Source organism: Malania oleifera, chromosome 5, assembly GCF_029873635.1.
Source record: "Malania oleifera isolate guangnan ecotype guangnan chromosome 5, ASM2987363v1, whole genome shotgun sequence".
In the NCBI taxonomy this organism is placed as follows: Eukaryota; Viridiplantae; Streptophyta; class Magnoliopsida; order Santalales; family Ximeniaceae; genus Malania; species Malania oleifera.
Window position 1 is genome coordinate 111,466,020 of NC_080421.1, and position 22,698 is coordinate 111,488,717.

At 36.8% G+C, this 22,698-nt stretch overlaps 1 protein-coding gene across 3 annotated transcripts; it reads right to left on the minus strand.

Moving 5' to 3' along the window:
- Positions 1-344: 344 nt before the first annotated feature.
- LOC131156345 (uncharacterized) lies at positions 345-22,692 on the minus strand. 3 transcript variants are annotated; one of them, XM_058109955.1, is made up of 6 exons: positions 22,385-22,692; positions 15,430-15,522; positions 12,780-12,810; positions 934-960; positions 700-832; positions 345-588 (listed from the first exon to the last, which is right to left on the minus strand). In XM_058109955.1, the coding sequence occupies exons 1-6, from the start codon at positions 22,448-22,450 to the stop codon at positions 534-536; spliced, it is 405 nt and encodes a 134-aa protein (XP_057965938.1). In that variant the 5' UTR covers positions 22,451-22,692; the 3' UTR covers positions 345-533. The 3 variants fall into 3 exon arrangements, with proteins under 3 accessions (XP_057965938.1, XP_057965937.1, XP_057965939.1); XM_058109954.1 differs by lacking the exon at positions 12,780-12,810 and having other exon boundaries at positions 934-1,000; positions 22,385-22,606; XM_058109956.1 differs by lacking the exon at positions 345-588 and having other exon boundaries at positions 12,780-12,851; positions 22,385-22,606.
- Between the last annotated feature and the right edge of the window lie 6 nt (positions 22,693-22,698).

The following is a 22,698-nucleotide window of genomic DNA, read 5'->3' on the forward strand; positions in this document are numbered from 1 at the left end:
GTGCTTGAATAACTTCTCCAGGAAAGTTAATAGTGGTGGAAAATTGAAACTCTTCCTTTAAACTAAAACCCCAATATCCCAGGTTCCAATGGAACAATCAACTTTCCCTAAATTCCTTTGAAGAGGATTTCCCAAGATCTTGATTTAAATATGAAAGGATGAACAAATGCACATTTTCTGTTTCTCCCTAATGTACAATAAATAAGAAACTGGTGTTGCAATGGCTATTTGAAAATTCCACTTTTCTTTTTCCTTCAAATGTCTTACTCTCACAATTTACATCAATTAAAAATGTGAAACACATGGAGGAAAAGCAGCGTAAAGAATTTGGCAAGCAATAAGAATGTTTACAATGACAATTTCCACTGATTAGGTTTCAATTGTCCAACAACCATTAAGTTTTAAGTAATTACATTTGAAGCAGCTATTACTATGCTGTCTTATACCAATGGGTTACAAGTACAATGTAAAAGCAGAAAACAGACAACAAAACCAAGTCCAGAATGATTCCAGTACCTCCTTATGGTTTCATATCAAGGGAGAAAAGGATTGTGAGAGGGGTACACCTCCTTTTGCCTTTTATAAGCCCTGAGAAGGCAGCCGTAAAACAACAGAAACAAACAATTAGACTCCCAAGCATAAGTCCTCCCAACACAAAATGAAAAATGATCATGCTTGGACTTTAAGGCCATTGATCACCTGGTAACATTTAATCCACCAAGTGCAACTGTTCCTAGAACAATGAGGAAGAATGGGACCCTAATCATGAAATGATTTCTTCTCCTGACATATGCCCTTGGAACTCCAGTTCTCACAACTTGTGTGTATGCAGCTAAGCAAAAAAATAAATAAATAAAAAATTATCTGATAGTTGAACATACAAGGATATAAAAAAATGAAGTATGTTAAAACATTCTTAGAAAGGAAGTTTACCAGGGGCTGAACCTCCTGCTCTTGCACCTGTGATGTCCAATGCAAATATTTTTAGGTACCATAACAACTACAGAGTCCTCTTAAGGTAATTAACATTCCTATCATGGTTTGCAAACTCAGACCCACATCCAAATAAAAGCCATTTGGATTAAATATAATTGGATTTCCATGATCATCAAAAGACAATCTTGTTTGGTCTTTGTGTATGTTTGCATTTTTCTTTTCTTTTTCTAATTTTTTCTTTTGTGTGTGTGTGTGTGTGTGTGTTGGGGTGGGGGGTGGCGTGGGGTGGATGGAGGGAGTGCAGAATGAAAATTGCAACACCTAAAATGCACAAAGACTGGAACAGGATTAGGAAGGAAAAGGATGTTTATTTAAAGTTTCATACATAAAACATAATGAAAGTTGGGGTTTAGGCTACTCACCCATCACAACATTAATGATAAACATGATAACCACAAATATGAACCCCAGCTTTCACAAACTGAAAATAACAGAAGGCATTAGGTCCAAGAACTGTAATATTCGGGCCCAAATAAGCACCATTATGTGTTATAGCAAATAAGAGCAGGCAAGAATTATAGCCTAACAGGGAAATATGAAGATGACAAAATTATTCAACGGGAAAAACACCTTGAGATTGCTATATCACAACAATTACAAGACGAATTCCAAAGACATTTAACCAGGGGTCTTACCAATATTCAGTTTTTACACATTCTCACTGCTTACACAAACTTTGTTGTGTGTAACGGTCCTTGTGCACAACTTGGGTGAGTTATTGTCCACTTTGGCCCACTAGCTTCACGGGTTTGTCCAACAAAAGGTGTCTCACTTAGTTGGAACTCAAACCCTCCTTATAAGCCCAAGATCTCCCTAGTACACATATGATGTGGGACTATGACAGGTTCTCTCGTCAAATCTCTGACATCCTCGTCAGCGTGATTTCTCTAGTACACATCTGATATGAGACCGTGATAGACTCTCCCATCCAATCTTTGACGTCCTCGTTAAAGTGACTTACACTTTTGTGTAGGATCCACTCACATGATAGTACCCTCAGGGCGAATCCACTCACATGATAGCACCCACAGGGTGGCTTTAATACCAAATGTAACCATCTTTGAGCCCAACTCTGGTAAGGTATTGTCCATTTTGGCCCATTGGCCTCATAGGTTTGTCCTATAAAATGTGTCATAGCTAGTTGGAACCCAAACCCTCCTTATAAGCCCAAGATCTCTCTAATACACATCTGATGTGGGATAGTGACACTTTGCCATGTCTAGAACGACTATTTAGTCAAATCATCACCTAGAAAATTGAGGTCATCATCATTAGTGGTGACACTGATAGCAGCAAGATTGACCTCTAAAGGTCCACGTACACCAACCATGGCAACTATTAAGATTTGATTAAAATGTATGACCTAACTTGAAGATAGGTCTCTTCCTTTATTTATAATACAAATTAAACACATTCTAATGACAATAATATCCCAACTCTCACTAATTAACACACTAACACACTCAATAATAATAATAATACTAAAAGACATATATAACCTCTTAATGTTCCCCCTTGAGTTGGTGCATAAATGTCATATGCTCCTAGCTTGTTACAAATGAATTTAACACGAGCATCCCCTAACGGTTTGATAAAAAAATTAACAAGCTACATGTCTGACTTTCTTGGCCCGTGGGTATAGAGTCAAGAAGGGGGGGGGGGTGAATGGACTCTTTTGTGTATTTTGAGTTTTCTCTACAAAATAAAATTTTTGGCAAGATACAAGCAATTATATCACAATATATGAAATGTAAATCATGCACAAGAAACAAATTAAAGAGTATAGAGAAGAGAAAGCTTAACACCGGCATTTTAACGTGGTTCAGGACCATGCCTACATCCACGCCTTGAGACCAACTGAAGGATTCCACAATCCACTATCAACTCTTTTACCGGTGTAGAAGCCTTACAACGAGAGAACAAATCCCTCAATGCTCACCAAGAGCCTTCACATGGGAACAAATCCCTTCCACTCACCAAGAGCCGCAAGGTTCACCAAGAACCCTTGCAATTCGGTTCACCAAGAACCTTCACCAATTTGGTTCACAAAGAACCTTTCACAACAAGAAAATGGATTACAAAATGATGCTCCTTTAATTGAGCCGATGTCAAATACAATACAACCTCACACTAATCTCTCAAGTAATGAATCAAACAAAGATTAGAGAGCAAGAGAGAAATTGAGCACTTGATATGAAGAACTAAAATGCAAAGTTCTTAGGTTTTGTATTTAAAATATGTTAATCACTAAAATCATGTAAGAACCATCAAAACCATTTTTAATCAAGTCTATGGACTTGTATTTATTGGAAAAATGCCAAGCTAGCCGTTATGTGAACGTTGAGAGTGAATCCCATTTGATTGGCTTGAGAACTAGCCATTTTTCTGCCTGTTGGATTTAGGTTTCGATGCAAATCGTCGACGATTATACTCAATTCGTCGACAAGTTACCCCAATTCGTCGACGAGTCACCTGGGCAGAAAACACATTTAGCTACTAGATTATTTCGTCAACGATTATACTCCAATTCGTCGACGAGTTCCTCCAGGTTATCAATGACTTACCCCATTTCGTCGACGATTTGACTAGGTAGAAACTCATTTTGGCTACTGGATTAATTAGTCGACGAATACACCCAATTAGTCGACTACATGTCCTGTTTTTCATACTAATGAGCCTTTTAATGAATTAACCCATTCTTGGACAAAAGTATATGAAAGATATTAATGCTAATGATGATTAATACTTGTCCTAATGAAATTTCATTTAAATATAAGATATCTTGTTTATGAAAACGCATTTGAAAGCTCATTTTGATATCTTATATACTAGTATGTCCTATATGGAAATATATTTGATTTTATTTGAGTCTTTAGGACATAAAAATTGCTTTGACACAACTGGGACCAAGTATGTAAATGTTCATAATACCAAGATGTTAAAAACTTCTCCCTTATGAAAACATATTTTGAGAATAGGATTCTTTTGTCAAACTCTTTGTTTTATCTTTGAAAATCATGAGTGTTGAGTTTATGACTTAGTGAAATCCTATATACTCTTGTGTCCTAGTATGCATGTGCATTTTGCTCAACTCTTGCTTAGAAATTATGCTTGAAAATAAACGGCAAGAGTTACAAAATGTTCCTACCTCACACAATCCCCATTACATATAATTCAACTTAATCTTCCTTTGATGTGCTTGAGTACTTCCGAGTGTGTGTCTTTTTAATCTTTCCTACTCGAACGTCTACTCGGTCTGATCTTTGCATTTGATCCAATACTTCATGTATTTGTCATTTGTACCTGTACTAAACATGATCTGTAAAGATAGGATACACTAGGATCCACAAATAGGTTAATATCATCAAAACACATTAAATATGATTATGAAACCACCAAGGCTAACAGACTTTACATAAGTGGTTGTAATGAGCTTTTGCACAAGTTTCTCCTGAACAAAGTGGCAATCAACATCAATATGCTTCGTCCGCTCATGAAAGATCGGGTTGGAGGCAATATGAAGAGCAACTTGATTATCACACATCAACTTCATAGGCTGAGAATGTTAAAAACCCAATTCTTCCAACATGTTCTTCAACCAAACAAGTTCACAAGCGATGCGAGGAATAGCTCTATATTTTGATTCAGCAGTGCAATTGACCTTGCCACTACAATTTGTTTCTTACTCTTCCAAGAAACCAAATTACCACCAACCAAGATACAGTACTTGGTGGTGGATCTCCAATCGGGAGGCAATCCAGCCCAATTTGCATCTGTATATCAATGGAACAATATAAAAAACCTCTACGAGGTACACCTTTTGAGATATCTCAAAATGCAAATTACAGCATCCAATGACTTGCCCTCAGAGAATCTAGGAATTGACTCACAACACTTGTTGCAAAAAATATATCTGGCCGAGTAATTGTGAGATAATTCAACTTTACGACAAGTCTCCGGTATTGTCTAGGATTTGGTAGCAAATCACCCATATCTGACATTAACTTGCTATTAGGATCCATGGGTGTATCAACCAATTAGATCCTAACAAGCTAATTTCATACAACAGATCAAGAACATACTTCCTATGTGACACAACAGTTCCAATACAAGATCTAGATACTTCTATACCCACGAAGTAATTCAATGGTCTCAAATATTTGGTTTGAAACTTAGTTTGTAGAAAAAGTTCGAGACTCTGAATACCTTTATCATCATCACCTGTAATAACAATATCATCCACATAAACAAGAAGAAGGATCCTACCCAATGAAGTATGACAATAAAACATGGAATGATCCACAACATATTATTGAAGACCAAACTCAAGTACTAATATTAAAACAACCAAACCATGCTATGGGAGACTGTTTTAAACAGTATAAAGCCTTCTTAAGCCAACACACTAAGCTTGACTCCCCTTGAGCAACAAACCTAGGCGGTTGCTCCATATAAACCTCCTCCTCAAGGTCCCCATGCAAGAAGACATTTTTCACATCTAGCTGATGCAAAGGCTAGTGACCAGTAGTAGCCAAGGAGAAGAACAGACATATTCATGTAAGTTCAGCAACTAGAAGAAAAGTATCAGAATAATCTAGATCATACACCTGAGTGTATCCCTTGGCAATAAACAGAGCCTTTAGACGAGTCATAGAACCATCAGGGTTGACTTTCATAGTGCAAACCTAGTGACTGCCAATCACAGACCTATCAAGAGGATAAGGTACCAAGTCCCAAGTACCATTGTCATGTAAAGCGTTCATCTCTTCAACCATAGCATCCCTCTGCCTAGAATGGGCTAAGGCTTTTGAAACAGATTTAGGAAGGGTTGTAGATGATAAAGCAGTAACAAAACAATAATAGGAGGGTGATAAGTAGTCATAAGAAACATAGTTGGAATGGGGTGTTGAGTACATATGCATTTACTTTTTTGAACAGCAATAGGAGGATCAAAATCATGGGAAGTATGATCACTAGATGAGGAATGACTGACGAAGTGAGCAACTCGCTATGGATATAGCACTGCCACAACACTTACAAGTCAGCAACCACACCAAAAACAAGAAGAACAATTAATAATTGGGACAAAAACAAACTATGTGAAGCATCAACACAAGCATGGACGAGGTGAACAACTCAATGACGGATATAGCATTGCCACAGCCTCACAACTGAACATATGAACACTACCACGGCTCCCAAAAACTCACAAAGAAGCCTTCACAAACCTTGAATAGAAGTTAATGGAATACTGCGAGTGCATAGTTGGAAAAGGTTGACTTTTTTAGCAAAAAAGTGGCCTAATAGTTTGATAATATAGTCTAAGGAAGGAATTAGAGCAAGGCCGAGGGAAAAAAAAAAGTGGCTGGAACTTCACTCATGTGCCAGCGCATGGGGTTGGCCCTGCCGGCACTTGGCCGACGTGTGGGGTCACGTGAGGTGTCCTCCAACAATGGGGTTTTGTGGTGTGGGTTGTCCCCGCGGCCGGGGGGGGGTTCTGTATACGGGCGTATGGTTGGTTTTGTGAAATAATATGGGATGGATTTGGGAAGGACAGCTGCGAGAATGGTGTTTTCGGTGATGGCTGAGGGGAATAGGGTTTAGGTTGGATCATGCTTTGATACCATGTTAAGATTTGATTAAAATGAATGACCTAACTTGAGGATAGGTCTCTTCCTCTATTTATAATAAAAATTAAATACATTCTAATAACAATAATACCCTTAATAACTCTCACTAATTAACATACTAACACACTCAATAGTAATAATAATACTAAAAGACATATATAACCTCTAACAGTAACCATTTCTGCATGACTCATCCTTGCTTCTATGATTCCGTCCTCATTCTCTCCATTTTCAACTCCATAGAATGGTTCCATCTTATTATGAAAGATCTCCTAAAACATGACAGAATTTAATGATTCCACCAGAAGTTCTCAATCATTGTATGCAGAACCTAAATAGTGTTGAGATAAAAAAGAATGCCTTGAAAAATTAATATTCAAGGTGGAAGGTACCCCATCTTCTTTCAAGGTTTTTTTTTTTTTTTTCGTTTCCACAGTCCAGTCATCAACTAGGCTTTCTTGCAAGATGCCGTCACTAGAGTTTAAATCGTAGGGAATTCCTCCCAGCTGATGTTCTTCAAATCTCATGGTAGCAATCATACATAAGGTTGTTCAATCTCTTGTGAGACAAATGATCATGTTTTTTGGTAAGACCTTACATATTCCAGTTATGTCACATCCGAAAGAGGAGCATGTCTATTTGAATAGCGATTCGTTGCAGCTCTAAGCAACTTATACCATCTTGTTGTTACCATGCAGCTCATGTTAAAATAATTGGTAATATAAGCTCTATCACCATGAAATTTGCATAATATGATATAAACAATAGGTGATTGAGTCCAACTCTTGAATAAACTAATGGCATAGTATCCCAACTGCACCACCTGGATCTAGCTTTGTTCTTGCACCTATAGCTTAAAAAGTGACCAAAACAGCCATTGAAGAAAAAAAATCAGGAATCTGGCAGTGGAGCAGAGCAAAATTAGTTGAAATTGACCACTTGGAAACACTAGCACAGCTATCTTGGTTGCTTCCACTGCCAGGTGCCAATTGATGCAGCTCGTTGACCATCTTCCCCTTCCAATGGATACAGGGTTGAACTCCTCCTGACTCCTCCCTGCAATTCTTATAATTTTTTTTTTTTTTGGGTATAAAGAGCTAGGTCAACCCAACTGAACCACTAGGTTTGGCTGAGTCAGATGGAATTGCCCAGTTTCGGCCGGGTTGACCCCAGTCCATATCAAACTTCACGGCATCAACCGGGCCAGCCTGGTGACTGGTTCCAGTTGAACCGAGTCAGGCCGGCTGGTCCAGTCTGGTTTCAAAAACCATGCCTGAAAAGTTTACCATATTGGCCAACCAAATGGAAGTATGGGGAATTTGCTGCATTTGAAGGGATCGCTGCATAATAAGAGATGGCAGATACAACTTCCTTTTGACTCTCAAAACTCCATTTCACTTTTTGTGTTTTGCAATGTGGCAATGACGGACTGTTTAGTGTCTTGAAGACAGTAGAATCCAATCTAAGATTGTTCCCACCGTGGTTCAGTACAGTTGGAGCTGGAACCAGGGGAGCTCCCAGCAATATTCTTTTTTATGCCATTATGTACAATTTTATCACCAACAATCAGTCTGTATCTACTAATGCAATTTAAAAAGCCATCCTCCTGCTCAATTTCTTCATCCTCATTCATAGAATGCATACAGAAAGCAGTTATCTTCTTAGCAGCAGGTTTTCATTGCCTTCTGCCAGTACAATGCCACCTCACGTTGTCCTTGACTTTAAGATACACATCCTTTGGAGTCTTTTCACTTATGCAACTTCTCCAGATATCATAGCCAGATGTTGACTAAACTGGTTTATGGCTCTGCTAATTATTTTTTTCACAATAAGTGCTGTTACATTACCACTTCACCTAAACACTTAAGTTGCTAGGTTGTGGACCAACAATGTCTATCAAGCTTTAATATGTCCCTGCACATGCAGTCCAATAGCATGTGGAGAGATAAAAAAATGATAAATAATACCCATTACAGGGAATACAATAATTAAACACCACACAATAGACGCAGGCAGAAGGGGAGCTTAGGTACAATGGTAAGGTTGTCGCCATGTGACCTGGAGGTCACGGGTTCGAGGTGCAGAAACAGCCTCTTGCAAAAATGTAAGGTAAGATTGCGTACTGTAGACCCATTGTGATCCACCCCTTCCCCGCACCTCGCATATGCGGAAGCCTTGTGCACCGGGCTGCCCTAACAATAGACGTAGGCAACGAGAATAGAACCTAGAACCTCCTGGCAACTAGCTCTAATACCATGTTAAATTACCATTTTACCTAAAAGCTTAAGTTGTTAGGTTGTGGGCCAAAAATGTATATCAAGTTTTAAGAATTGCATTTTACTCGCTTCATCTTTTCATGTTGAGCAACTCAATGTAACCCAGGATAAACATATCATAATGATTGAAGAGTAGCAAAACCCATAATTAACTTCTTTTCTTCCATCACTTTCTTTTCTTTTTCTTTATAACTAGCAGGAATATCTTCCACATCATTATAATCAATTGAATGGGAGTTTAAAGATGTCTGATCATATTTAGACTGTTTTCATTTTTTATCAGATCGGCATCCTTCGAGGTTCTTTCTCATTCTCAAGCATACTTCCTTTGGAACCTTTCATAATGAGTAACTTCCCAGAAAGTCTAGCTAAATGTTGCTTTAGTCTGAATATTTCACTACTAACTATTTTTTTCACAATAATCTTGAGCAAATGGACTTGAGTGGGTCCATATCTTCAACCATTGGAAAGAAGTACAACAGAAGTAGCTCTATTGTTTTCCCAATTCAACTGTAATAAGTTTGAAGAGGAAAAAAATTCAAGCATTAGAATATTCGCAGCATCTCTAAATTTTATCTTGAAAGCAGGATAAGCATCTGGGACAGTGAACAACAGAAGCCTCCACCTGGACCAGACAACAGGGGGGCGGGCCTTATCGAACTAATGACTGGCTTCACATACTAACACGTGTTCTTTTCAGTGTGTTTTGTCCTCACTCACTCACTTCCTGAGAAAACTTCCTAGAAGGTCACTCATCCCAAGATTACTCCAAGTTAAGCACGCTTAACAGTGGAGTTCTTATAGGAAGACTCTTGAAAAGAAAGGTACACCTTATTGATATGAGTAGTAACATCTAATCCTCTTAAGCCTTTCTTCCACGGGGTATCACATTCTCCCCCACTTACAGAATGCAACATCCTCGTTATGAACCCACATTTCCAAACCCAGGCGATGAGACATCTGTCCTTCTATATAGGGAAAAAAAGCTAGTAAAACACTAATCGAGGTTTTTCTTAGAAGAGTATGCTATTTTAGTAATTAGGCCATGTGAGTGGCAATTTTTTTGTTCTTCACACCATGTTTTTATTAATATATAAAGAAGGAAGACATGGAGCTGTATGTAACTCTCCAGAGGACTGCTGCTTGTCCCTCTTAACCTCTTCATCTCTCTCCTCTCCTTCTTTTCTCCTTCCCTAATCCTGAGCGCTGTGCTTTCTTCATTAACTATTCAGTTCATTTCAGATATGAAACCGTTTTAGAACTTAGTTGCTGTGGATTTTCGGTCCATATTGTAATGAAGAAACCCAACAACAACAACAACAACAAAACCAAGCCTTAAGTCCCACTAGGTGGGGTCAGCTATATGAATCCTTTTTCGCCAATTTATGCGATCATGGGCCATTTCTTTTGACAGATTCAGGGATATTAAATTCTTACTCACTATCTCCTCCCAAGTTATTCTAGGTCAACCTCTACCCCTTCTACTGCCCCCCACAGTAACTAACTCACTCTTCCTCACTAGTGCACTATATGACCTACGTTGCAAGTGTCCATATCATCTAAGTCGTCCCTCCTTTATCTTATCCTCTATAGGAGCTACACCTAACTTACTGTGAATATGTTCATTTCTTAATTTATTTTTCAATGTTATACCACTCATCCATCTAAGCATTCTTATCTTGGCAACTTTTACTTTTTGGATAATATGTTTCTTCGTCGCCCGACATTTCGATCCATGAAGCATAATTGGTCTTATAGTTATCCTATAAAACTTCCCTTTCAATTTTAAGGGTATTCTACGATCACAAAGCACACTTGAAGCACTTCTCCATTTTACCCAACCTGCTTTAACTCTATGCATTATATCATTTTCAATTTCTCCTTCAGCTTGCATAATAGATCCAAGGTATCGACATCTACAAATGTTATTTATTTCTTCATCATCAAGTTTAACTTTTTTCCAATATTCCTCCTATCATTACTTAAATTACATTTCATATATTCTGTCTTATTTCTACTTATCCTAAAGCGTCTAGATTCTAAAGCTTCTCCTTATAATTCTAACTCAGCTTCTACTCCATCTCTAGTTTCATCAATTAATATAATATCATCTGCAAACAACATACACCATGGAACCTCCTTTTGAATACTCTTAGTCAATTGGTCCATCACTAAAGCAAAAAGATAAGGATTCAAAACAAATCCTTGATGTACACCTATGGTGATTGAAAATTCTCTAGTTTCTCCATCTATAGTCCTTACACTAGCCATTACTCCATCGTACATATCTTTAATGACATCAGTATACCTACTACATATACCCTTTTTTTCTAAAACCCACCATAGAACTTCCATAGGTATCCTATCATATACTTTCTCAAGGTCAATAAATATCATATGCAAGTCCCTCTTCTTTTCCCTAAACTTTTCCATTAATCTTCTTAAAAGATATATAGCTTCTGTGGTAGATCTCCCAAGTATAGACATTTTCTTAGTTTTAATAATTGTATTAAATAAATTAGTTGACTATATAATTCTGTTATCACCTAAACATTTCCAAACTTCAATTGAGATGTTATCTGGTCCCATAGCTTTCCCATTTTAAGTTTTTTCCTCATTTGACAATTCTAAGTTTAAGCCGTCTTTGTGGTTTTCATTAAACAACTTAGTAAAGTAACTTCGCCATCTTTCTTTAATGTTTTCATCCTTAACCAAGACAATATCATCCTCATTTTTTATACATTTTACATTTCCTAAGTCCTTACTCTTCCTTTCTCTAACTTTAACAAGTTTAAATATATCTCTTTCCTCTTCTTTTGTATCTAATCTATCATACAAACTATTAAATGATCTGCATTTAGCTCACTAACGGCCTTTTTTGCATTTTTCTTGCCTCCTTATACTTTTCAAAGTTGTCCCCGTTTCTACATTTTTGCCACGTCTTATACCAAATTCTTTTTGTCTTTATGGGATTTTGTATATCTTTATCCCACCACCAACTTTTTTTACTATTCGAGAATCTTCCCTTTGATTCACCTAAAATCTCTTTTGCTATCTTTTTAATAGAGCTAGCTAATCTACTTCAAAGAGTATTTTGTAATGAAGAAACCCAGGATTTTAAAATTTTCCCAGTTCTCCCAAGATTTTTTCACAAAACAGGGAGAAGCTGCATGATATTTCAAGATGCAGACAGCAAACATCATTAAATAGAATTCCGAGTTTAATACTCCCAAGTCAAACAAAGAAAAAAGGAAATATTTAAAATTTTGCAACTGAAAAATCAGTAGCCCTTGACAGTTTTCAATGTAAAAAAAGTGCCCCCCAGGAAGAAAAGGAAATTTATTGGTGGGAAGAAAAAAATGTACAATGCAGTTGCCTGATTAATGTCCAGAAAAGCTTTTTCAAGTAGAAGTCTCATGTTGCATGCCCTCTGAAGTCCTTAGCTGGCCTATGTTTCCTCATCATAGCCCACAAGTGACTGAATGGGTACCTCAAAGAAACCTGAATTACTTGAACTATAAGAACTAGTCAATCAAGAATTATAAATACGTGTACTTGTATATATGCCTTCATGTACGAGGAGATGGAAAAAACTAAGTTGGCTAAAAAGAGAAAAAAATTATTTAACAACAAATTCACCAAAGTTCATCCTACCAGGAGGAACAGAAACAGGTTAAAAGTGGCAGGGCAAACATAATTCAGTGTTTTAAATCTTCAGATGTGAATTACTCCCAAGTCATAACCAATTTTTCTGCCACGCAAACATTATTTAGGAAAGAAAGTTCTTTAAGTAACTTCTCTTGAGGGCTTGCAAACCATGACTGGATTCTTTGGAATGAAATTTCATCTTTCTCAAATATATGAAAAAGAGAGTTACCAGAACGCAGGCAAGAATAAGCTTCTGAAATCTGCAACAAATGTAGTTAGCAAAGTGAGGCTCATTCCATGACTGCCAATGGAAAAGATAAATTCTTAAGCTTTAGACTAACATAACTGAGACATTTTGGATCTTTTAATGATGTCATTGTAGTTTATGCACTACAATTCTTTTGCTTCTTTTATTTAAAATGAATGCCTGAGATTTAAGGAAAACTATATATTTAAAAAAAATAAAAATAAAAAAGAAAAAGAGAAAACGATTGGCTGAGATGGGGATGGACAGGGCTAATAACCATCCATCCTTAAACAAGGTTAAGTTAAAAGCTTATAAGTTTATAACTAGGCTTTTGAGTATTGGGACCTTCAAGCATGATGCTCACCAAGAAGCATTCATTGGCAGGCAAGACATTAGCTTCCTGATCATGAGACAACAACTGGTTTTTCCACAATCTAGAAAATTATTCATTAACTGTGTTGGGAAGTTCGATATACATTCTAGGCCAATAATCTCCACGGTTGTCAGAATCAGTTTATGTAGGATCATTGGGGGTTCTGCAGAATCGGATTGTAGAATTGGATCGAAAATCATAAGATTCTACTTTCAATGTAAAATAAATATTTAAAATCAATGTAGATGGAATTTTATGACAATTCTTAAGACTATAAGGTTAATTAATAAGTCAATCAAGTTAAAAACATAATTTAGGAATGTAGCTCAAGTGGTAGAGCCCTCGTACAATGGGGAGATCAAAGATCAAATTCTTGCATTCCTATTATATTTGGGAATGTCGCTCAATTCTCAATTAAACTAATTTACGATAGAATCATAAAAAATAAAGAGATCATCATCAACAGAATTCCATATACCTTGGTCAAGTTCACGAAAACCAAAAAAAAAAACCAAATCAATCATCAATCGAAAAGAGAAAATTTCATTGAAGTTAAATAACTTAAGTGCGGATATTTTCTTTCAAATATGATATTTTACTTAGGGCAGGTCTATATGGGAATATTCCCTTTCTTTTTTCGCTAATAGAAGAAAACATATTAAGAGAAGAAAAGGAGATTGCAACCTAAAAGAGGACAAATAATCCTCATGAGAAAAAATAAAATAAAAAAAGAAGAATAAAATAAAAGTAAAAGAAACCTAATTAACAATTTAAATACAGAACCCCTCTTGAAAACCTTGCCTTCATAATTTACCAAACACTTCAAATTAGGTCCATAGGAGGGTATTCTTGTATAGAAAATTTAAACAATTAGGATGTTATTGTTAAACACAATGTTTTACACCCTCAACATAATGTTGGTAGTTTAACATACTATCAATTCTCCACAAGTCCCGAGTTCAAGTCACATGGTTTGCATTTGTCCTTGTAAGACTCCACAAGTCCCAAGAGTTCAAGTCATGTTGTTTGCATTTGTTTCCCTTTAGGTTTATTAAAGTGCTCTTTATTTTTAGTGTTGCTTATATGCATGTACCTGTTCAAGTTCAATTTGTTCACCTTTTCACATGTAAGACCAAGTTGCACAAGAGGGAAGTCTTTGATCTACAATGTTGGTCCCAATTCCTAAGAATTTAAGATTTTAAGTCAAATAGTGACTTGATATGGTATAGGAGACACTTTGTTCAATCCTTGACACCAACACTTATCTTTTATTTGCTAAAATTATCCTGCGTTGAATCTTGTTATTCCCATAAGGATTGTTAATTTGTTATTCATTATTTGTCAACGTCTCCACATGCAATTGGGCTAGATGTGTGAGGAAGTATTAAGGCTTAATATGCATTGTAGCTCCCACAACTTAATAACTTTAAGATTTTGGGTAATGGCAAATTTGGTCTAGTATATTTACACATTTGACTGCTAAGCATGCAATCAAATTTTGACAAGTTGAACATGATGTAGTCGCCCATGGCTTATTTGAGAAATAAACAAAACCATATCTCAACTATAGTACAATGCTCTCAGTAGACGAGAAATTAAAGCTTCTCTCTCTCTCTCTCCCTCACTCTCTCACACACACACATGAGCAAACGTGTGCATAGTGCCCCCCCACCAAAAAAAAAAAACGATCTAAGAAACCAGGAGAATACAACCATATCCTAAAAGCATCCAGTCCTAGGCAAATTAAACTTCCAACTAAAGACAATTCAAACCATCTGTTATCTTTTTTATGGCATTTTTGCAGAGTCCAAATTATTTTCTGGCATCTTCTTTCATAGGAGTCATGCACCAAATGAATTAAACGATAATAAGTAGACAATTTCCAAGGATTCATTTGCTTTTAATAATGTGCGTATTGAGGCGGGTGTATGTGCTTGTAATTGTTTATCAATGTATAACATATACCATCAGGTTGTTGCATATTAAATTTTGAATTTAATATTTGATGAACAGAAATCATAAGCAAGGCAAGATGCAAAATCATGTTTGGGAAAAAAGAGATACCGGAAAGGTATCTTTACATCACATGCTAGGAAAGCAAATCGTCTACTCATCAAATTGGAAAATCATGCATCAATTGCTAGCAATGCACATTTCTCTTAATATATTTACACCAGAACAATTTATGTTGATTGTAGCACTATGATGTAAGCAATAATATATGGAATATATCAACAGCTTAGATTTCCAAGTGCTTACCAATTTAAACTGCGACTCTGCATGACATTTTTCATGAACTGGAAAACGGTCAGGATGAGACTCCCATACCTTCTTCTTGTACGCCGATTTAACCTTCAATTATCCAAAGGATAGGACTTTACATAAGGCATGCAATTTATCTTTGTTAAGAAAATTTTTTCCAAGGGGGGGGGGGGAGCCAGAAAAAATAGTTATGAGCTCAAGAACAAGGAATTTATATGGATGACAGGGAAAGCAGGGAGGGGAGGGGAGGGGGTTGCAGAAGTGCCAACATTAATAACAACTGACTGCTTAATTTGCAAGTATTCTTGCAATTAAAAAAAAAAAAAACCAAAAACAACATTCATAATAAATGATTTAAGGTGACAACATGACATCCATGCATGCATAGCTCATGTCACCCTTATGCAAAGGGTAGCTAGCCTATGCTCTGTCCAGTAGCAGCCACATGTGACATGGGACATCTAGATAAACTCCACTGCGTGACGTTTGGTAGATGCTCCTGAATATTCCATAAAAAGAATATCTAGCTGATCTTGGAGTTAAAGCAAGAGGGGCCAACAAAGCAGAGAATATGATGTTGAAATCTGAGTTTAGGCCAAGCTACAAAGGCACTGCCAAAATAGCCTCGCTCAGCCCACACTTACATCTATATATTTTTAAAATATAATACTGATGCTTGTATTTATAGAACAAAAATGTTGATGGTTGGGAAAGAGTATGCACTGCTCAGTTGATTCACTTTTTGCATTGAAGTAGCAAAATGGTTGCATTGAATCCCAACCTTTTGGCATCTTTGTTTGCCAATATGACAGTGAGAACTAATCTCCATGCCTCAAATTAGGCTGGAAGTCTGGAAAATGTCCCGTGTACCATTTTCATTTCCATTCAAACAATAGAAACTGTTCAGCAATTCTAGCTCTAAAGAGGTTGAACTAACAAAATTAAATGTTCTTAGAAGCCTACAACTCCTCAGAAGTGAAATTTTCACCAATGAAACACACCCTCAGCATGTTTCAATCAACTCAAACTTGTAACAACTGGACATTAGGAAATTGATTTTCATACTAAGAGGTTAGTTTGGAATTTTGGATTGTTAAAGCCATCTTCAAATTCAGCCAGATCGGGTATTTGGGTCTCTATTAGAAGCTCTTTTGCTCATTAGTCATGAATATATAATATGAAAATATCTGGTCCTGTTTGTTCATCTGTTCTCTCTTCCAATTAATCGGGTTTTAGGCTTCTACATCAATATGATTTTTATTTATTTATTTATTATAGGGGGGAAGAAAGGAAAGAGAGAGTCACTCTTCTAAATATGAGTTCCAGACCAGCTATAATTCGATATGATTAATTGTCTAGTGATTTTTTTTTTTTTTCGTTTTGGATAGGTAAAATAAAAAGCACTAAGGGCCCCAAAGGGGTGCAAACCAAGTAGATAAACAAAATTACAAGAGCAGAGTTTTACACGTTCTGTCTTTTTTTACATTATCGATAAAGTATTCACCAAAATTCCTTGTATATTTGCCTCCAGACCAACCAAGCAGAGTCATAGGAATCAAGTCCAAATTTTCTTTCCTCGTCTGCTTGCTAGCATTTACCTCCAGCTACAATTCTCCCTGAATAAAATTTCCTTCCATGCAATGGATACCCATCATTGCCATTGCACTTCCCGAGAGCTTTCTAGACCAGCTGCAACTTATAAGAATATGGAAAACTGTCTCAGACTGTTCTTTACCCCCCCCCCCCCCTTCTGAAAAAAAGGGAAATCGATTAACCATCTGTATGCCTCTATTCTGCAGACCATCAAGAGTTAAAATTCTTCCCTGTGCTATCTCCCATGTAAAGCAGGGAAATTTGGTAGGAGCACATGCCTTCCAAATGGTTTTCTAAGGGAAGTCACCTTCTCTCTTCTCCCTTGATCCGTACTATTAATGATCCAGAAGAAGGATTTAACCTCAATGCATCCCCATTTTGATCTGTTCATCTCGCCCTATCCAACCCTCTATGCATCACCTGGTTAGCATACAAGCCCTCAAAAAAATTATCAAAATCTTCTAATTCCCAATATTGAGCTCTCCTAAAAAAGATACATCCCGCACCATCCTCTGCATGAAACATGCCACAATCTTTAAGATGTAAGCAAAACATCAATGAAAATTTTCCAAAATGGAGAATAATTTAACATATGCACTATCACTCTTTCTGTTCTCTCAATCATGGAGTCAACAGTAAGAAGTTGGCCATTGTTGTCGCACGGCAGCAGGGCCTGGTTCCCTGGGGAAGTGGGATGAAAGGATTCTTATATTCCTTAACTCCACTGTGCTGATCCAATTGACGAAAGATGAACTTCTCTCTTTGGGGACCAAGATTACTGGTCTTCAACTCAGGAATTTGGGATGTAAATCAAAGCAGCTTCCAATCACTTACTTGGGTTTTCCTCATCATCCTAAATTCAAAAGAAAAGAGTTTGTGGTTATTATCAAAAAATTTGAAAGAAACTGAGTGTATGAATAGCTCACAAGCACTGCTTCACTACCTCCCCAAACAGGGTAGATTAACTCTCATGAGTCATGAAGAAATGTCTTTTTGAGTCTTCCCATTTAGTTTGTCCCTCTTCCAATCCCAAGATTGTTGTCCAACAAATTGGAAAGTGTTCAAAATATATTTCTTTGGGATAATGTTGGGGATGATAAGTATCACCTTGTGAAATTGGGATTGGAGAAATAACTTATATCTTCTGGTCTAACCAAATTCTTTTCAGGATGTGGTGATGCATCCAACAACTTAAATTCTCAATTCTAGTCTAAGTAACTAATACATTGGGGCCTTTTCAAGGCTTATAATGTCTGGAAGAAATGAAACTAATTTAGGAAGCCTAAATAAGCTAAAATATTAATTTCCTATATAAATAATAGCCTATAATTTCATAAATAATAGAACATCAGAATACTGAAGATAGAATCTGGATAAAAATATCCTAAATAAATATAATAAAAAATTAGAAAAGTAAAATAACCCTTGCTTGCACGCTGAATCATTCTCCCTTAATCAAAGAACAGGGTTGTTCAAAGAACTGTCCAATCTGAACATCTGCCCTCAAAGAATGGTTTTGATCAGTGTTTGGGTTGGCTAGCAAATTGAATTTTTTATAGTTTGAATACAGGGTCAAAAGTTCAATGTGCAACCCCCAGACCTGCACTTCATAGCAAAAACATTGGAGGGGTAGGGGGGGAGTGGATGTTGAATTTAGGGATTGAAGCCCCCTTCAATATATCTTTCACATTTGATGATTTGATGTCGTTGATAATATGCATTTTATGCATTATGTTTTTTAATTGTTTCTGGGAATTTCTTTATTATGTGTGCTGCCCATGCAGAGTACTAATTATCAAGTCATATTACTATTAAAGTTATTTAATGGGAAATCCAATATATACTTAACTTGAATGTCACTAGTTTTGGTTCCCAAGGAGGCGTCTCAATGATTATAGCTTGAGATTTCTAGGCTGCAAGTCTTGAGTATAAACTTTGTGATGGAGTGGAAGAGGGTTGAGATGGAAGATGGGCTACCTCCCGTCATGGTGGGTCCTCCAATGGAACACATGAAAAAAAAAAAATGACACTAATGTTTTGAAAACAAGAACTTTCTTTGCAAAATTTTGATCTTACTCGTTCCGTTTCTTTTCCTTTAAAGAAAAAACTAAACCGCCAACTTGACCCAACTCCCTCTCCCCAACCCCAAGTAACAACCGAACCAAATCATATCGTTAACGGTTCAACTTAGGAATGACTTTTCATCAAACTGACAAGGTTGGATTGGTTGGAATTTTGGGCTCAACCCGACAAATGAACAACCCTATCAGAAAGAATTGAACCTCAAATTTTAAAAATTTGAAAAGATGAAGAACTGAGAAAGTGATCATGCTTGAAGAAGACCAATGTAATGTACTGACTTCAAATCGAAATAAAATTCTGTGAGGGAACAGCCTGCAGAGGTACAACCAAATTTATTTGAAACGAGGAAATCAACTAGTTAATGATCAGGCCCCAAGTTCATTGCTTCTTCCAATGATCCTTCTATCTCGATATTAGTTTCTTCAACTACATCTACTTTCTGAATTACATATTCCATAATGGAAAGAAATGAAGGCGTGTCTATTTTACGATAGTGAGGATCAACCATGATTATAAATGGACAACCAATGAGTGGTAGGATCAATACTAGAGGCTAATTCCCTATGGCACAAGTTTATAAGAAGTGAGTATGGAGTTTGTCAAATTGGATAGGATACTAAAGGGAGTGGCAATTTTCTCATGCAAGCCCCTAAAAGCTTTTTTCCCAGGTTGCTCATTTGTTCTTTTCTCTTACATGTTTTAAAGTGCACATTGATACTAACATTCGTTTCAAGGAAGATCTTTGGGTGGGAGAAATTTCATTGGAGATTTGGTTCCTCGCCCTTTCAGATTATCATTCATTCATAATGCTCCAATCGCCCTTTCAGATTATCATCCATTCATAATGCTCCAATCACATAGTTCTATTCTTTGGAGGGGGAGTCTCTTTATTGGGATTTCCATTTCTTTAGGAGTCTAAACAAAAGAGAGGTTAACGAGCTTGCTACTTTGTTGAGATTTCTGGATTCTTTTGTTCCATATATGAGGAGTGATTCAAAGGTTTGGCTAGCGCATTCATCAAGTTTTTTTCTTCAAAGTTTTTTCCTTTCATTTTTTGAGACCTTCAACATCAACCTCTTGTTCTTTTCCTTCAGATAATGTCATTAGGAAGGTTAAGGTTTCTTCACTTGGACTTTGACTCTTACCAAGACTAATAATGATGACTTATTCAAGGTAAGGAGACCCTACAAGGCCATCAGCCCCAAGTACTTACATGATGCGTCTAGAGTCTAATGAGGCTAGTGCACATCTCCTTCTACATCTTTGGGTAGCAAGACAACTTTTGAATACCCTTTTCTCCATTTCGGCAGAGTCTAGGTAGTACCACAATCTGTGTATAGTTCTTGGTGCGTTTTTGAGGTGCAAGGATTTTCAATGCCAAGACAACATCTTTCCACTTGTTATGGGATATAGGGGGCTTTCTCGCTTCTTTTTGGGCACAGATTTTTTTTGGGGGAATTTCATCGTCTTACCTCCAAAGAGAGTGGAGAGCATCTTCTTTGTAATTGCTCTAATTGATTGCTGGAGGATGTCTTATTTGCCATAGATTTTATTTTTGCCACTTCTTTAATAAAATTTTTCTCATCTAAAAAACTATAAAATACAATACAATAAAAAGTAAAATAAATATTGCTTGCATGCTGCTTCATATGGCTTTGAACTTTGGAGGTTTATGACAAAGGAGAAAGCCCTTTGGATGGAGGTTGATGTGGCAATGTGTGAAAGATAGAAATGGGAGGGCACCTAGATTGGGTAAAGGAAGTTACAAAGTGAACCTTTAGAGAGTGATCATGAAAGGAAGGGAAGCCTTTCTTGACATATTTGAGGTAGGGAGTAGGTTGCCTATACTCTTTTGTGTGATGTTTGGCATAAGAAACTCCTATTAGCAACCAGTCCCTGGATTATCTGCTTTGGTCACAGGTAATAAAGTGTTGGTGGCCAATGCTTTCATTCTTTTGGAAGATATGCTTCTTAACATCCTATCTTCATTAAGTATGCCTAGTGGGACTCTTTGTAACAAGTATGGAGTTCAGTCGTGAGAGATGGAGAAAATGTAATGGGATTTGGAACTTGTCCACCAATTGAAACTTTGCAGTTATGTCATATAAGAGATATTTGAGAGGAATTTGGATACGGACCATGGGAACTCTTCTATGCAAGCTAACTGGAAGTCCAAAGCTCTACTTAAGGTTGATGTGTTCACCTGGGAAGCTGCTTGGGATCATGTAAGTTTTCGTCAATTGCTGCTTTTCATGCTGGAATGAAGGGGAAGTTGTTCGTCTTCTTCTCCACTGCTGAGTTACTGGAGATCTTTGCAAGTTGGTGCATTGCCTTGTAGAAATCAAATGGTTCTGTTCTAAATCAGCATGAGAGGAATTTCTTGCTTAGCAAGTTCTTATTGGGAGGAAGGATTGGAACTTCATCCCCTATGTGATTCTTCTTTGTGGGGCTAATTTAGAGGGAGAGCCAATTAGAATAGTCTTTGGAGGCGAAGAATCTTCACTTCAGATCTTGAAAGAAAGAAGAAGCAAAAACTCTTTACTTTTAGGGAAAAAAACATGCTTAATTTTGCTCGTTTGGAGATTGTACATTTTATTAATTTTTGACACTTACTCTTCGCAGAGACTTTGTTGTATGCATGTTGTACAGTACAACCTATTCCAGCTTATACAAAAAATTCATAGAAGAAATGAAACAAGACCAGAGGAACCCAATATCTCATGGATGCTCTTCAGTTCTGTCAAACATGGCGCGTGGAGCTTTTTCTAGGCAAATTTCTCGCAAAAAAAAAAAAAAAAAAAACTGTAGGTTTAACATTCTAAAGGTCGGATATCCTTTTCTGCAATCAAATTGCGCAGAGCTATCTCAGCATCATCTCTTGTTTATGAACTCAACGGAAATAGCTTCTTCTCCCCCTGCTCTCCCACCTCTTTAGTCAATTAAAATCCGTTTAATCCCATGAAATTTAATTTTAAATTTAAAAAAAAAAAAAACTCAAAGCTCACAACTCTCAACCTGACAGAATCAATTCAATGAAACAGAACAACACAATTAATGCCCAGTACCCAGTGAACCAGCTAGAACTATGGCACAAGTAGCCAAAACAATCTCAAACCCTACTATGAATAACTTCAATTTTCACACTTCACAGTTGTTATAGAGAGCAGAATCGAGACTGCGGCAACTATCGGAAAGCAGAACTCGAATCGGGTCGAAAAGGATAATTGAGGGAGAAGGAATTAAAAAAAGAAAAAAAGGATAAACAACGAAAGGGCACCTGGAATTGTGTAGGGCGAGAATTGGGAGGAAACCCTAGCAATATTCTGGCTTCATCCACCTGCATCTCTCAACTGTTTCCCCTCCCGGGCTGTCGTCTCCGATTGCTGTAGCTTGTTAATTAATATTTTATATTAGATTTTCATATCAGAAGGACAGCCGTCAAAGCTCAATTTTCAACTCCCAACTCCCAACTCCCATGGTTGTTGAAAATTTTAAAATTGTTTTTGTAAGATTCTATGATTCTTGGAATTTATTAGATGTTAAAAAAATCGATGAGTTCCAAAAAATATCATAGAATTTCACTTTATTCTA